General features: G+C 37.1%; 1 protein-coding gene across 34 annotated transcripts in view; it reads right to left on the bottom strand.

Annotated features, from left to right (window-relative positions):
• The window catches only part of Cac (cacophony), a 138,178-nt gene that overhangs the window by 48,418 nt on the left and 73,845 nt on the right, over positions 1–15,915 (bottom strand). For 31 of the 34 annotated variants that reach the window (XR_003304221.1, XM_026439336.1, XM_026439311.1 and 28 more), the window contains 2 exon segments: positions 3,383–3,494; positions 2,529–2,923 (listed from right to left, as the gene is read on the bottom strand). Coding sequence is in view for 32 of the 34 variants with exons in the window: in XM_026439336.1 (XP_026295121.1) it covers positions 2,529–2,923; positions 3,383–3,494 (507 nt within the window). In the remaining 2 variants the exon portion in view is untranslated. 34 annotated transcript variants of the gene reach the window in all.

Below are 15,915 nucleotides of genomic sequence, written 5' to 3'. Positions count from 1 at the left end.
GAGAACCGCTGCGACAGAGAGTAGTAGCATCGCGGAGTAGCGAGAAATTCAGGACGCGTTCGACAACTTTTTCATCCCCTAATGAAAAGCCAAAGATTTCGTCGAGGATTCGACCGACGTGCCTGTGTACCCTGTTCCCTGTATAAACATACGTGTGTGTATATATGTGTGTGTGTGCGTGTGTCTAATTCGTCGACTTTGAAAAACTTTCTAAAAAAGTACGAAATAACGTGTGCACAAAACTGAACATAACACGACAGAAGATAGAGCAATATGTAGTAACGCAATATAACACTAGCTGCTAGGTCACGCAATTTCTCTATACAGAGACAATAGAGTAATGATGATAATAAAATAATAACAATAATAATAATAATAATAATAATAATAATGATAATAATAATAATAATGATAACAATAATAATAATAATAATAATAATGATAATAATAATACGTATAATGTATAATATAACGTATATAAAACACTTGAATTACGCAAACCACGTGGACACAGAATATATGTATGTATGTATATATATATAGATATTATATTCAATTAATATATCGATCATCAAACTGCCATCAACGATCATCTAGCGTCAATCAACTGTTTCTAATACACCCATAGCCTCTAAGTGGTGGTCAATCAAAACGGACAAAAAAAATAAACGAAACTGTTAAATAACGAAACGTGAAAAAAAAAAGAAAGAAAGAAAGGAAAAGAAAAAAAAAAACGTGTTTAATCGGGAATAACAACTGAACGAGGAAAACTAAAAAAAAAAAAGAAAGAAAAAAAGGAGAAGAGAACTATCTGTGGTAAGAAAAAGACGAACGTATATAAAACAAGTGTTAGTTCAAGTATTACACGCAGTTATTGGTAATAACTTAGCTGATGCTGGTCTCGCTTGCCAGAAACTAAACGTCGACCCAACGTGTCAACTAAAGCAAAAGAGACAGGAAGAGAAAGAGAGAGAAAGAGATAGATAGATAGATAGAGAGAGAGACATGGACAGATAGAGACAGTGATAGAGATAGCGACAGAAAGAAAGAGAAAGAGACAGAGATAGAGATAGAGAGAAAGAGTAATTGACAGAAAAACTAAATGGTCGACGAGGAAACTAAGTGTGTCTGGTTTAATTAAACAGTTTAGAAAAAAGAAGAGGAAGAAAAAAAAAAAAGGAAAAAAAAACTAAGGAGACTAGTCGAACGCACACAAACTGCCAGGAACAACGGGGGTTTTAGTTAGTTAGTTAGTTTATAAATAAATTAAAAAAATCTGCTTGCTCGACTGTTCTCTGTTACTGAACTCTGTTACTGTTACTTAAAAAATGGCGTTTTATAGTATAATCGTTTTGCCGTTTCGCAGAACTGTGACTGACTCACTTGGAATTTTCGAAACCAGCTTTAGCGGTCTGAGGACCCTGAAGGAACGTAGCATACGCAGGTCGACGTCCACGTTTGTTTCGGCGAACACGGTCATCGACCTAATCCAAGGATTACTCTAGAATCTATCTGCTCGGCCGAGAAAAACCGATCGATCTCCTTATATCTTAAAAATTTCTCTTCACGGAGAAAGATCCTTTCCTTTAATAATATAAAAAAAATCTCTCGAAGAAATTTCTCGATTCGAAAAAAAAAAAAATCGTTTCTTTTCTCGAGAGAGAAAAGAATTATCCATCCCGAGAGAGATGGAAAGGCTTTCTCCGTGGACAGAGGAGGCTCCTTCGAGGCGAGCTTAAAATAAGGGGGAATAAGGGGGATAATAACAAGGAATAATAATAATAATAATAATAATAATTCGTCGTTCAACCGAGAGTGAGATTTCGTTAAAGCAAAATATTTTCGATCGAAAAATGCCTGACCAAGTAACATTCTCCTCGTCCACTGTTTTCCTCTCCACTTTGCTCGTTTCACTTCTCTCGAACACACTGTTGCTCGAGCATGAACAGAGATAGAGAAAGAAATAGAGAGAGAGAAAGAGAGAGATGCATTTTTATCGAGTGAAAGATAGACAAAGAGAGAAAAATAATAGAGAGAGAGAAAAAGTGGAAAGAGCAAGAATGCGCTTCGTTCGTTCGTTTTCACCGGTAGAGGAGGAGAGGAACACGAGAGAGGAAGGGAACGGAGAATGAAATGATGAGCGAGCTCGCGGTGAACAAAGTAACGTGAAAAATAGAAGGAAACGAAAGTATACATATATATATATATATATGTGTACTTGAGTGATGAGCTTTCGCGAATTTTATACGAGAACGATCTCTCCTTCTCCTCCTCCTCCTCTTCTCCCATTCGTGCATATCACGAATCTAGTGTCTCTCTTGAAATCGATTGAGGAGATTCGAAGAGAAAGAAGGGATCTTTCTCGTCCCTGGATAAATAATTGTCGAAAATAGAGAGAGAAAGAGAGAGAGGAGAGAGAGAAGAGAGAGAGAAAGATAGATATATATAGAGAGAAAGAGAAAGGGAGATCTCGTATGTATATAATGTATAGAAGAATAGTGTGTATGTAGAAAATGAGGTTCGCTCACCCGGTCACCACGACGAAGAAATCCATGATGTTCCAGATGTTGCGCAAATAGGAGCCACGGTGGAGGACGAAGCCAAGGGCGAGGATCTTGAGGCTCGCCTCGACGCAGAAGATCCCGAGGAAATAGATTTCGGTGGCCTCGAGCTTCTGCGCGAGTATGGTTTTGTCCTGCTTGGGCAGGTGCTCCTCGAGGGCGAGGACCACGCAATTGGCGATGATGGTGAGCAGGACGGCGTACTCGAAGGGCGGCCACTCGATTATGAAGCGGGTATGCTTCCTTATGCAGTTATCCTCCGAAAGGATGAACAACGACGTGGTGCCCTTGCCGCCTCCCCCACCCCCACCCGCCCCTCCGCCCTGATCCCGGCCTGGCGCCATGTCCACCAGACCAGGTACCTGCCACCAATCCAATTCCGTTTAATCAAAAGCACGAGCACGCTTAAAAATTCTATCAAGTATTGTCGATGCGTTTCCTTGTTTACATCCTCTTCCTCTTTCAGAAATTATGTGTATATAGTGTATTTTGATAAAACTGATTTTTCGAGATTTTGTACACGAGGAAGTGTAATTTTATATTTTTGATGGATATGCACTTTTCGGTAAATTTATAATTATAATATAGGTGTAACTATTTTGATAGATTTACGATCTGAAACTTGGAAACTTAATAGAAAGTGATATAATGTATGAGCCAGTTTCTAAAGAGTTTAATTTATTATTAGCTTGTGGCTCCTATGATATAAGAATCAAGAATAAAGTTCGAACTTGATTCAAGATTCTTATATTATCTATATTTCGAATTATCCGAATTTTCATCTTCACGACAAACAAAATCCTCTACTTTTTAAGCCTTACCTCCCCTCCAAAGCTAGTCCAGTCACCGAAACTCAGTCCGGCCAACCTCGGCCTTCTCCTGTACTGACTCGCGTATCCAGGGTCCCTTTGTGCCGCCTCTTGCGCTGCCAACCTGTAAAAACACGCAAGATGAAAAGCGTTAGTCGAGACTCAAAGAGGATTATCGGGCACCGTGTATTTTCTCCATTTACCAGAGGACCACAGATCGATTTTGCAAACTTCTCTCGCTGTGTCAAACAAACCGGAAAACGGACAGTACATACACTTTTTCGTGAACGAAAAAGAGGGATACGAAAAGTATTCGCGTTTGATCTCTCGATACATTTCGCGCGACAACGGAGTTTGCAGTTTTCTTTCGAAGAAAAGAAATTTTCGTGACAATTCAGAGATTCAAATACGATCGACTATTCGAACGAATATAAAATTGATATTTTATGGAAAAGAGGAGACGCGTAATATGGCAAGAATTAATTGATTATATTTAATAGACTTTTGAGACTAGGATTTACGCCTAGTTTCCCCTATGAAATTTGCAATCAAAGTGTCAGACATTTTGTCACTAGGTTCTTTTATCATGGTGATTCATCTTGAAGAATTTCAATTTAGGGATAAGATGTGCAAAAAAAATTTATTCATTGTGAATAAATTTATTATAGAATGATAAATATATGTTGCTTAATTAAAAATTAATATCGAATTGTTGTGCATTAAATTGCGAAGAGGATTATATTTGCACGATATATTAAAAGCAAATTAGTTTAGATTATTATTAATTTTTTAAAATAAAGTTATTGTTTTTGTTTCTAGATAATTTTTGAATTCTCTGACGAAGAAAGGATCCAATAGTATTGATGGAATCATTGATTCATTCTTTTTAATTAAAAGAATCAAATAGAATCTGTTTTGTAAATTCAATTCAATATTAAAACTTTCGTGTATGAATCGATATAAGGTGGTTTTAAAATCAAAATTCTTTTCACTTCTGAAAGATATTTCTGAACAATGAAAAAACTAAAATATTCATCTTTAGGAAATTATACTAGCTTTTCTGTGAATATTATTAATAAATTAATCCCTCAATTCAGATTATTCGTAAAAATTAAAAAAGAAAGAGAAAGGAGATATTCGTTGCTGAATTTGCAACAAGAATATATTCCTGATCGATCGTTGTCACACTCGGGATGTTCCTAGGAACCCTCTAAAGTGCCCCTCAAGTTTTTCCGGAACTCGATGCCTTTCACACTGTAACGAGAGTAATCGAATAATGCGCAATTTCTAATGGCGGACAACCCCTCCTCTCTCTCTCTCTCTCTCTCTCTCTCCTGTTTAAATGGCGTCTTCCACGGAAATGCCAATTTAATATTTTAATACTGGAATTTATTCAACCACGTGATGCGTCTTCATCAACAATTAACTCGATTCTCAATTAGCTTGCATGATTCTCAGAGGTAATGAAAAATGAAAAATTATAGAAAGAGTATTATAGTAGTTTGTTAATGGTGGAGAATCGATATAATTTTATTTATTCATTCGTCGATGCAATTATTAAGAAACTTTCTTGAATTTTGTTGGGGATGATGACTCTGCAATTTTATAATAATTTATGTATAAGGGATGAAAAGTTGATATATTACATATATGTATGAAATTAATTTAATTAACAGAATTAAATTTTTTATCAATTTACCTATATAAAGAAATAAAATAAGGATCTATAAGATTCGTGTACTTGCTTGGCCAACCATCCCCTCCATCGATTCAATTTTTGCAATTTATATTATAGCCCAAAGTTTCTCAACAGAGTTCATGTGAATTTTTAGAGAATTATTGACGAATTAGGAAGGAATTGAGAAATTGATTTATAATGAACTGATTTTTTATAAAAAGAATAAGAGTGCATCTCTTTATATTTTATAAATTTTATGAGGGTTGAATCCATAATCTTTATATATTTCTGATTCTAACTTTATGTTTTTCAAAAACTGAATGAATTACATGACTGAAGAACATGCAATTTCTTGTGAAAGAAGTTATTCTCACAAGATGTGAATGTCATTTTCAATTTCTAAAAGCTGATCCACATTGACAGACAATTGTTTGTGAATAATTCACAGATAATGCAAGATTTCAATTTTATCTCAAGTTAAATGTGAACATACATGATTTGTAATGGCATCATAAAAGATATAAACAGAAGTAAAGAACTCTAAATGGTTCAAAATAATTTTGTAGAGAATATATTTGTTCTATTGATGAAGATCCTCCAAAATTAAGATTTTCAAACTACTTAATCAATTCTAAAACTTTCAACGTTACTCAATTCCTGATTAAATATTTTTTCTGAAAATGAAACTCTAAGAATAACAAAAAACGAAAATTGAATATTAATATAAAAATATCAAGATAAAAGTTTGATGTATAATAGTTTTAAATTTAAATCAACAAAAGTGAATAAGAAAAATAATTTAAATACAAGAACTCATACAATTCATTCCAACTCCTCATCAATTCCATCTCTTATATTCAATTGTCAAAACATGAAGTCACAACAAAGAAAACTGATTAATTCCATCGTGTATAGAATTATTTTAAAAAGTATAAATAATTACAACGAAACGCCAAAATATAAAAAAAAGTAAAATTGATCTATAGAATAACTCGAAACGATTCTTACAATTAATTCAACTATGTATTGGATTGTCTCGATTCTAGATACGTATCTCGAATTATTTTATTTTATAGCAAATTTAGATATTGGACGCGCAATCTTGTCGGTTAATTAATAACGATTTTATTTTATTACGTGCGGATACGAGAGATACGGATTTCATTGCTTTCAATGCCAGGGGGATAATTTTCCATCCACGACGAGTTGCCGCGTGCGAAACGGTATTATTATCAACCGCGGAATCGTAATAACAGTAACAATGTTATCTATCAAACGTAACAATCCCTGTTATACACTCAGACGTCAACCATGATTAAACGTTGTAAAATTATACAACAACGATTACAAATCTACATCTCCTTTAATCATTATCAAAATATTATAAAATATTAGAGTTTTTTCCATTATTGGTTAATTAATCTTTATTTTTTCTCTATTCTTTCATTCATCCTCTTTTTTATTATCCATTAAAGAATTATTATTATATAATTAAAAGTTAATCAAGATATAATTATAACGATAGTAATAACAATTCCAACTAATTCGATATACCAATAATTTCCTCTACGAACAAATCGTGCATCCCTCCTCCCCTCTGTATAAAATCATTAACAATCGCAAAAGCACGATCGAATCCCTATCAGATTGCCTCCCTGGTCTGAACGTCTTTGAATTATTAAAATCGAAGCGCGAATAATTGATAGAGCGTGCCTCGTAACCGGAAAGATCGATAGTACTCACTGAAAATGAGCCACAGCTAGCCACCTCGACTCGACTCGACACACAACGCATCATCATCGTTCACTCTTACTCCGGGAATGATTATTTCCAGCAACAGGTGCACAGTAAGTAACCCTATTGCCGATCACGCATAGATTCGAGATTTAATTGGCTGGGCGTGATATAACATATCGGGGCGTGCTTAATAGCGCGTGTTTTCTTGCTGTTAGTCTTAGCGGGGTGAAAGATCAGCACGGATATCAGACCCTTGGTTGGAATCCAAGCTAATTGATTTTGGCTCTCCACGGAGAGAATGGATGGGATGCAAAAGCTGTTGAGCTTGCCCTGGATAAAAGGGTCCCTTGATTGGCGTTTGATTGGCATATGCTTGCGAGATGGTTCGATTTATAAGATTGGATAGAGCCATTGTCTTGATGAAGAGGATTCGACAATATTATTGGCCACGTGACGCCTCCGAGTGGTGCTCTCTAGTGTCGACGCGCAGGATTAAATCACAGAATCCCACCACCGTGGAAATTCGACTCGAAACTGGCTCTGGATAAATGGATCTCTCCTTGGTATTTTACTTATATTTATTCGTCCTCGGGATTAATTGGATCCAAAATCAAAGAAGCTTATACTGATCAGTATAATATCCATAATGGATCGATCTAAGATCGTAATCTATAATGTTTGAAAAGAAATTAATTCCATTATGTCACTATCTTGATTCAAAATTGTTTTAGAGATCTCTTACTCTTAACAGTATTATCATTTATGATTTGACGGATTTGTTCACAATCGATAATCCAAATTTATATATCAAGATGTACATTTCTTAAATGTTTTCTTTTCAGGTGAAATTGCAAAGGAAACATTGGGGGGAATAATCGTCGCTGGATTCGAGTTTTCATCCATTTCAAATCTAGTGAAATGCTGGCTGAAACGTCTGGCCATCTTTATTAATGTTTACACATTATTATATCTGAAAAATTAATTAAATTCAGTCAAATTGAAGTTAAATATTCGAATTATTTAAATTATTCGCCATAACCCCTTTTTGCATAATCTCGCCTGGCTTCCTCGTTACAATTAACCGCGGTTATTCGACGCATACTTATTCCAGGCAACTTTATTCTTAACCTCGATCATTAAAATTTGAATTCGTATCTCCCCCAAGGATTATGTACAAAACCTGCATAAACTCCAATTCCCCCAAATCCATCAAACTCTCCTCTAAAAATTTAAAACTATATACTCGAACAACCTGCGCATCCTCTTTTCAGAAAATCGTTAAACAAAACCATACATAATATTTCAACAATTTCGAACAACTTCGAGATTAAACCTCGAAGGGAAGATTAATTGTTGCTGACAATAGTTCTCGTTTCGTTCGAAATTGGGAAAATAAATTTCACGAGGAAAGAGAGAAAAAAATCAGGAATCAAAAAGGCGTGGTGGAGATTAATTTACACGGATGGAAGGAGTTTTTACAGGTTATGTGTGCGACGATCAGGGCCCAAGATCCGTGCCAAACCCTCGTGTCGCCGTCCTTGTTTTTCACTCGTGGTAATTAATACGAGATTCTCTCTCTCCCTCTCTCTCTCTCTCTCGTTATTCGTCATTCCTGAATCGTTCCATTCGCGCATACTCGCGCCACCTCTCGTCTTCCTCTGAATATTCACGACTCTCGATTCTTTCCAAGCTACGTGGGTAGTTGGCAAGCTCGCCGCCATTTGGGATCAACGAACTTGAAGACGTTCTAGAGTTTTCCATTGTTATGAAAGCGTGTAGTAATTATTATTTTGTCGATCGAGATGTTTGAATATTTTTTTCGAAAATATAAGTTGGATTCTCAACGGTTGATTGAAAAATATCGATTGAAACTCTTTTTGTTATTTCAATAATGAATATAACGTATTTGAATGATTCAAGAAGTGAGGAATATCAATTTAAAATATAATTATATCAGGAATATTAACATTTTCCAAATCTGGAATAGGATATTATTAAAATTTTATCTTGATTCGTATCAGTCAGCGAATAAGTCAGAACGTGGTAACCTGAATTCTGGGAAATTAATTGCACCGATTCCCTTTTATGACGAAGACGAGCCTTATTGTTTTTTTTTGTTAAGGTGAAAGGTCGTAAATAAGAAAAAGAAAAAAAAAGAATTATTGCTCGAAGGAATATGTAGAACAACCTATTCTCTCTTATTCGTGCCAAATACCTTTGTCGATTTTCTCTCGCTAATTGAACTAATGGATTGACATAGGGCATAGAAATAATTTACTACTACCGAAAATAGCCTGTGCCCTGAAAAAAAAAAGACTTGGTATTCGTTAATCGGCGATGGAAGACGAAGGTATACACGCAAAAATAATTGGCCTTCGATTCCAGATCCGTGAACTAACGAGAAACCTTCCATCGTGATACGATGGAAGGCCATTTTTTTTTTCTTTTTTCTACTTTTCGTAGATATAATATATGCGTGATGCTCGATTCACAATTTTCGAATTGCACGATGCAAATTGTTACACGAGAAAAAAAAATTAAGGTTGGATGGAAGAAGCGTCCACCACCATCGTCCACAGAAGCATAGAGATTAGTGTCTATTCGTAGCAACTGGGACGGCACTTAAAAGTTTATTATGGCTCATCAGTTATCGACGATACTTCTCGAGAGTTATTAATATCTTTCGGGAAATCAATATGAAAGACGTGACGCCACGTTATAACGGATCTCCTTGAAAATTGTTGTGCATGATTCTCGCGTTAGATTCTCTTTCGAGAAGTCGTTTAGTCAGCCACCAATTATACAGACTTCGTTTCGTTGGATTAAGATCAAGGGATTAAAATTGACGAAGAGGAAGAAAGAAAATAGTCGCCAAATAGTCGAAAGTATCGTTTTCCTCGATTAAATTAACGTCTGCTACCAGCTCGTTTCATTTTTCAAGATAAATCGTGAAGTTTAACTAGAAGCTGAGAAATTGGTACCAACTTTACTCAGAGAGAACAATTTAATTTATTTATCTTAAGGAATAAAGAAAATGATAAAACTTTGGATTTCTTTCTATGCTTTCAGTATAACCAGATATTTTTAAGTAAAAAATAGGATAGAATGCAAATATTCCATTTATTTATTCATAATTGTAAAATAGTGCACCTTAACCTCGAAACAGATAGACAATATTTCCTCTCGAAAGATATTATTTCGAACAATGATAAAATGTTGAGAAACTCGAAATGCTAATAATAATAATAAACTACCCTACATTACACTGATCCATCTCCCTTTTATAAATCACCAAACCTCAAAAAAAAAAAGAGAATACGGAAAACTCTGGAAGGAGAGGAAGGCACGAATTATCGAGTCCCGAATTCATCCTTGAATCGGCTCCCACGCGGGACAAGGCGCAGCCCCGAATAGAGGTTAACGTTGAACCGAGGAACGGTCAAGAGGAATATATTCGAGCGGAAGAAAGGGTAGAGGGCATAAAGAAGGAGGGGGAGGGATGAAATTGGCGGCCGGCTCGAGAATCGCAGCAGCTCGAGTGCGCCGGTCGCAACCGCCCTGGCCCGAGAGAGTGAAGGGATTCGCGCAGCCGGATCGCCGCTCTGCGCCACGTGCGCAGTATATCCGCCGCCGTGTGTGTCCGGCATCTTCTTGCTCCCCTCTCTCGCTTACCTCACCTTGCCTCCTCTCCTCCCGTCGTTTCTTCACACCTACCCTTTTTCCACACGTCCCGTTTTTCTCCACCGCGTGCACGCCGATCGAACGATCCCCAGCACCACCACGGCCAGCCGAATGATCATCGTAGTGTTGGCGGCGTGTCAGCCCAACGCGAAGCAGCGGCTGGAAATTCCGCCGCTCTCCTCGTCCTCCCTCCGTGGCGGGGCGTCTCCCGGCGGCGAGAGCTCGGCCGCGATCGTTACCCGAAAAGCCGGCTAATGCCGCCCTCTAAATGCGCGAAACGATCTTACCAAAAATCAGCGGAATCACTCTGCTTTGCGACTCGGCGCCCCAAACACGCGCGCACACGCGTGCACGAGAGCCGACCCTCTCTCTCGTTCTACCTTTCTTCGTCTGTCGTGTAGGGATCGCCTATCTATCTATCTTTGTATATCTCTGTTTCTCTCTCTCTCTCTCGCATACACACACCTCGATCCTCCGTGGAATCTCCGCGATATCGGGGCTACACAGTCGGCGACGTTGCGGAGCCAGTTAGGGAGGGGGGAGCTCCCGGTGACGTCACCTTACCGCCATTTTGCCTCGTGACGTCAACCGAGAGGCATCGGGCTACCGGCCGCGTACCTTACAGCTCTGTGCTTCCACACTGGCTTCTCCTCCTTCCGCAAACCGGCTGCCGAGCAGGCTTGCCAACTTCACTTCTCAGCATTCGAGGCTTTGGTGGAATTTCACTATGATTATTTGTAGGTTATCTTAGTAACGTTTTTTAAAATATGGAAAATTACATTCGTTTGTGTTATATATATATATGTTGAGTGTATTAGTTATTGATAAAATTAAATTATTTTTCAAACGTGTTCTACTTTACTCCAAATAAAATTCCCGCTCAAGAATCTTTGCACAGATATATATCCTTTTAAGATGAAACTTAAGATTTTAATCATTCTCAATTAGGTTAGATCAGTGAATACATTTCTCTCTCTGCATTTGTTATGCTGGAACAATTTATATTTCGCGATTTTCGTGGAAAAGAAAAATACTGTTATTTTCACTTTAAACTTTGAAAATTAATACGAATAACACGAAAGCAATGAAAAATAATTTTCAGAAGGCTGGTGTTGAGGCATCCCGACACAGGCCAGTGCGTAAATCTAGGTCGAGGTAGTACGTGGGCAACGGCATTTGGGGGAATTCGATGCAGCAGAGGTCCGCTTATGCTCGGTATCGAGTGACACGATGACCCTAGACAACGTTCGTCTTAATTATTCGATTTGATGCGCTCCAGGCGCCAGTCAATCGACCACGGTAATCGCATCAGCTGAAGACACCGTGCCAAGATTCCACCCTGCCGGACACATGCCACGATACCACGAAGCCAATACTACCTACTCGAACCACCCACCTCGTGTCACGCGGTTCTAATAAGCCTCGAGCCGAAAGAAATTCCCAGGAACTCGTCCAACGATGATTCGATCCGCGACACGTAACAAGTAGGACGCGTGGAAGCCAAGAAGACGATGCTTAAAGGTGTTAAAAACTCGTCGATGAATTGTTTGTTCGTTAATTAGAGATTCGAGAGGTTTTTCATCCATCTCTCTCATACATATGATAAAAAGAAAGCGCAAAAATTTTATTCAAATCAAAATAATTATTTATCGAAATTGCCAATTATGAATTTAAGTTCAAGGAGAATTCAAGAAGTTAAGATTTGGAATATGTTTCTTTTTGTTATTGGCATGATTTTTCCAAAAGATAGAGAATAAAAAAAGAGAGACGAAAAAGAGTCTCGGGTTCGAATTTGGAAATCAGATTTCTAGTATTATCCATCGAAATACGGGCCACGAATTACGGATGGCCGGATTAAAAGTGACCTATACTGTTATAATTTCGAAGTTATCTAATTTCTTCATCTAATTAGGATTATAATAGCATATCGCTAAATCGATCGAGTCAAAACTAACTATTGGATGCCAGAATTAATAATAGAATTCGAATAAGAAGAACGACTGTTGTTAAATTAATAAACAATTTGGAAACAGTTTCGTTGCAGAAATTAATTTTGCCTGGCGTTAACTCGAGAATCGCTTTATTCCCAAATTTCTAGTGAATTTCGTCACTGTAGTTGTGCAACACCATTTATGCCATAGTTTTAACGAGTATCGAACGAAAAAAAATACACGCGCGAATGGAATTAGGCAACGGAGCGAAAAATCGATCGATAAGTTATCGACAGTTGTCGAACCGTCGTATGGCGCGAAACGATTTGAATTCGAACGTTTTTTAGGACCATTCGTTGGTTAATTTCACTTTCCTTGAAAATTAAATTATATACATATACATATGATATGTATTAATGTAAATGCATCGTTTAATCCCTTCGATAATAATCAAATCATAACAAGTAATCACTTGATCAAAGATATCAACGCTTATACAAACGTCTTAACGAGTGAATTGTCAAATTAGAGAGTATAAAGATTATAACTCTCAGTTAGTAGTATAGAAGTATAATTTAGTCTCAATTCAGTCTTCATTGAACAAGATAGTTCACATGTTCATCGTTGTTTCAATCGACGCTATTACTTGATTTAGAATTAATTTAAAACCTCGCTACATGGTGAAAGTTTCCATACACTTTTATTATTAATAGTATTCTTTTTTTTTTTTTTAACGAAAAAATAGATTCAAGGGTAGGATGAAAATCATATGCGAAATCACAGGTTGCAGATCCTTCAGTTTCTCTTTGATATGAATCAGACTTTATTTAACAAACGATTCCGTCTGAATAATCGAATCGAGCAATCAACTTCTTTGATAAATCGAAACTTTTGTTCTTTAAATTCACGAAATCAGAATTCAAAATTTGACACCAATTCCTTGCAAAAAATTTATTATTATTTATCAAAATTTAAACAATTTCTCGAATCACAAAACTAAACTAAAGTAGATTCATTCCCAATTTCAATTCAATTCATCGTGAAATAATTTGACGAATACGACTCCTTTTTACCAAAAACTTTCAATCCGACGAGCGAAAATGAAAAAGGAGAGACAATCGGGTACAATTATAACGGCCACGGCCATGGAGACGGGGCCTAATACGAAGCTAAGGGACCATAAATAGCGCTAATAGTATTGTCTGCGCATTAAACCCGTGTAAACGCGGGCGGAAGCGGGTGAAAAGCGAGGGAAGGCCAACGCTAAAGAGCCACCTAACCATAATAACCGCCTACATACCCCGGCAAAATTACCTTTAGGTCTATTTGCCTCCCCCTTTCCTCTCTCCTCCCCCGTAGAAACCGAGGGAGGGGGGGGGAGGGTTACGTCAGCTGTGCACGTGTGCAACCAATACGTATATCCGTTTCGTTTCGAACATCCCCCTCCTCGACGCGCCCTTGCTACAACCACCACCCCACCAACCAGTTAGTTGTTCCGCGATCGCGCGTTATGTGTCGCTGCGTACGTTTACGTGTACCTCGTGCACGTCGAGTACGTCGATCTACGTGCGCCGTCTAATCGCTGCCGCATCCCTAATGATGTTGAGGTTATGTCAATCAAAGTTTCCTTTCCTTCTCTTTCCTCCTCCTCTCGATATTTTTCGATTCTTTCTTGTTCTCTGCAACGTTTTCACTTTCAAAAGAATTCCGAATTCTGTATTTTATTGTATAAAATGATCGTAGAAGTGTTTTGCGAGATTTAAGTGTCATTTCGTATCACAAATCAGTCGAAAGATTTGCATCTTAAAATAAAAATAGGATTTCTGTTGTATCTCTAATGTTTGAGGTTATGTCGTTTTTATTTAAGATACACAACGATTAAGCATTTTTCTTTTTTTTTAGTGATGAAGTTTAATTGTTATTTAATGCAATCTTATATTCTGTCTTAATATTATAAAACATAATTATCGAAACATAATTATTGAAATCAATTATTCAAAGATGATTATTCTCCCTTTTCGTTTGTTGTTTTCAAATAAAAAAAAGTTCCTAGAACTAGTTACTATCACGTAAGCATTATTGATCACGATACGCTGCGATTCGTGGAACAAGAGAAGTGCAATTAATTACGATTTGAAAAATTAAGAGGAAAAATTCGATGACGATGCAAAAAAAAAAAAATGGTAGAAACACGAGGAGAGAAAGAGAGAGAGAGAGATTCGTGGAAATCGAAGACACGAGTTTCCCCTGTAACGCGTCCTCATTGCTATAAACGCATCGCCTGCGTCTGAACGCATGCGTTTTAGCGTACACCGTGGTCAACAACGATCACATCGTATGTTCGTTGTTCTGCGACACGAAAATGCCGTTGTTTCGAGCGATCGAATTTTAGAGATTTCGAAAACTTTCGATAGCCACGATAAACGTCTCCTTTCAATCAATGAGAAAGATATCCTGTTATTACACATTGAATTACAGACTTTCAGAGTCAGACTTACGAAACATAGCGCAAATATCGACGTTGTAATAAACAATGCGAGGGGTTGAGGCTAATTCGAGTTGATATAAAATTTGATTATTTTTTTCGAAACTTTAAAAAGTCTTGTTTCTAACGTTATACACATTATGTCATGGCCAATATAATTATTCTATATCTGCTCCCTTTTCTTTTCTTTTCTCAAACATAAAAGAAAGTTTTATTACAGTGGTAGCAATAACTTGAGTAATTTAACTACTATGGATCCAAATTTATTCAATTTTCATTACACGATCGATCGAGTGAAAAATAATTCACGTTACAAGTAACTAATAAAAACATTATAAATCAACAATTCTTAAATGAATTCTTTTTGAGTGAATTCTTTCTTTTTTTAGATTCATTTAATTTATTGGAGCAATGTAAGAAAGTATTAACCAACAAATGAATATATTTTTTAAGAATAACCACCAATAATATCGATGCCAACGTCCAATCGACATATGGTGTAACGAATTATCTCCAAATATTTCTTCCAAGCAAACTCGACGCTTCTCTAAGCAAGCTCGCTGTAAACACGCGAAAGAGAGGCGCGGAGAGAGTCGTCCATCCTCCGCAACAAATATTTGCCGCGTAGAAATCAACTGACTTGATCATTTAACGCAATCATCGTGTACACGAATTAATCCAATTACGAATCGCGCAAAAATTTTCATTCGAAATCGATATTTCATTATTATCCTCGCGTATTCGTGCATTGAAGATTGGGAAAGCTTGCTGATTCAGAACTAAGATAAGGGGGGATAAAGCAGCATTGGCGATGAAAAAAAGAAAGAAAGAAAGGAAAAAAAATGAATGAGAGAGGGTTCGAAAGGAGGACGATCCAAGGCTGAGCAGGGAGAAAGAGACTTCCTGGCAGGCTAGCTTCCCCCGGATTGGCGAGTGCTCAAATAGAGGTTGGAGGATAAAACTGTATAACTAATATAGCTCGTAACATCAGGAAGAGGAGGCAAGGAAGAGGAGGCAGAGAATGAGCGCAACT

The sequence above is a fragment of the Apis mellifera genome, linkage group LG3, assembly GCF_003254395.2.
Source record: "Apis mellifera strain DH4 linkage group LG3, Amel_HAv3.1, whole genome shotgun sequence".
Classification (NCBI taxonomy): Eukaryota; Metazoa; Arthropoda; class Insecta; order Hymenoptera; family Apidae; genus Apis; species Apis mellifera.
The sequence above is the reverse complement of the archived record's forward strand: the minus strand, read 5'-3'. Positions and strand labels throughout refer to the sequence as shown.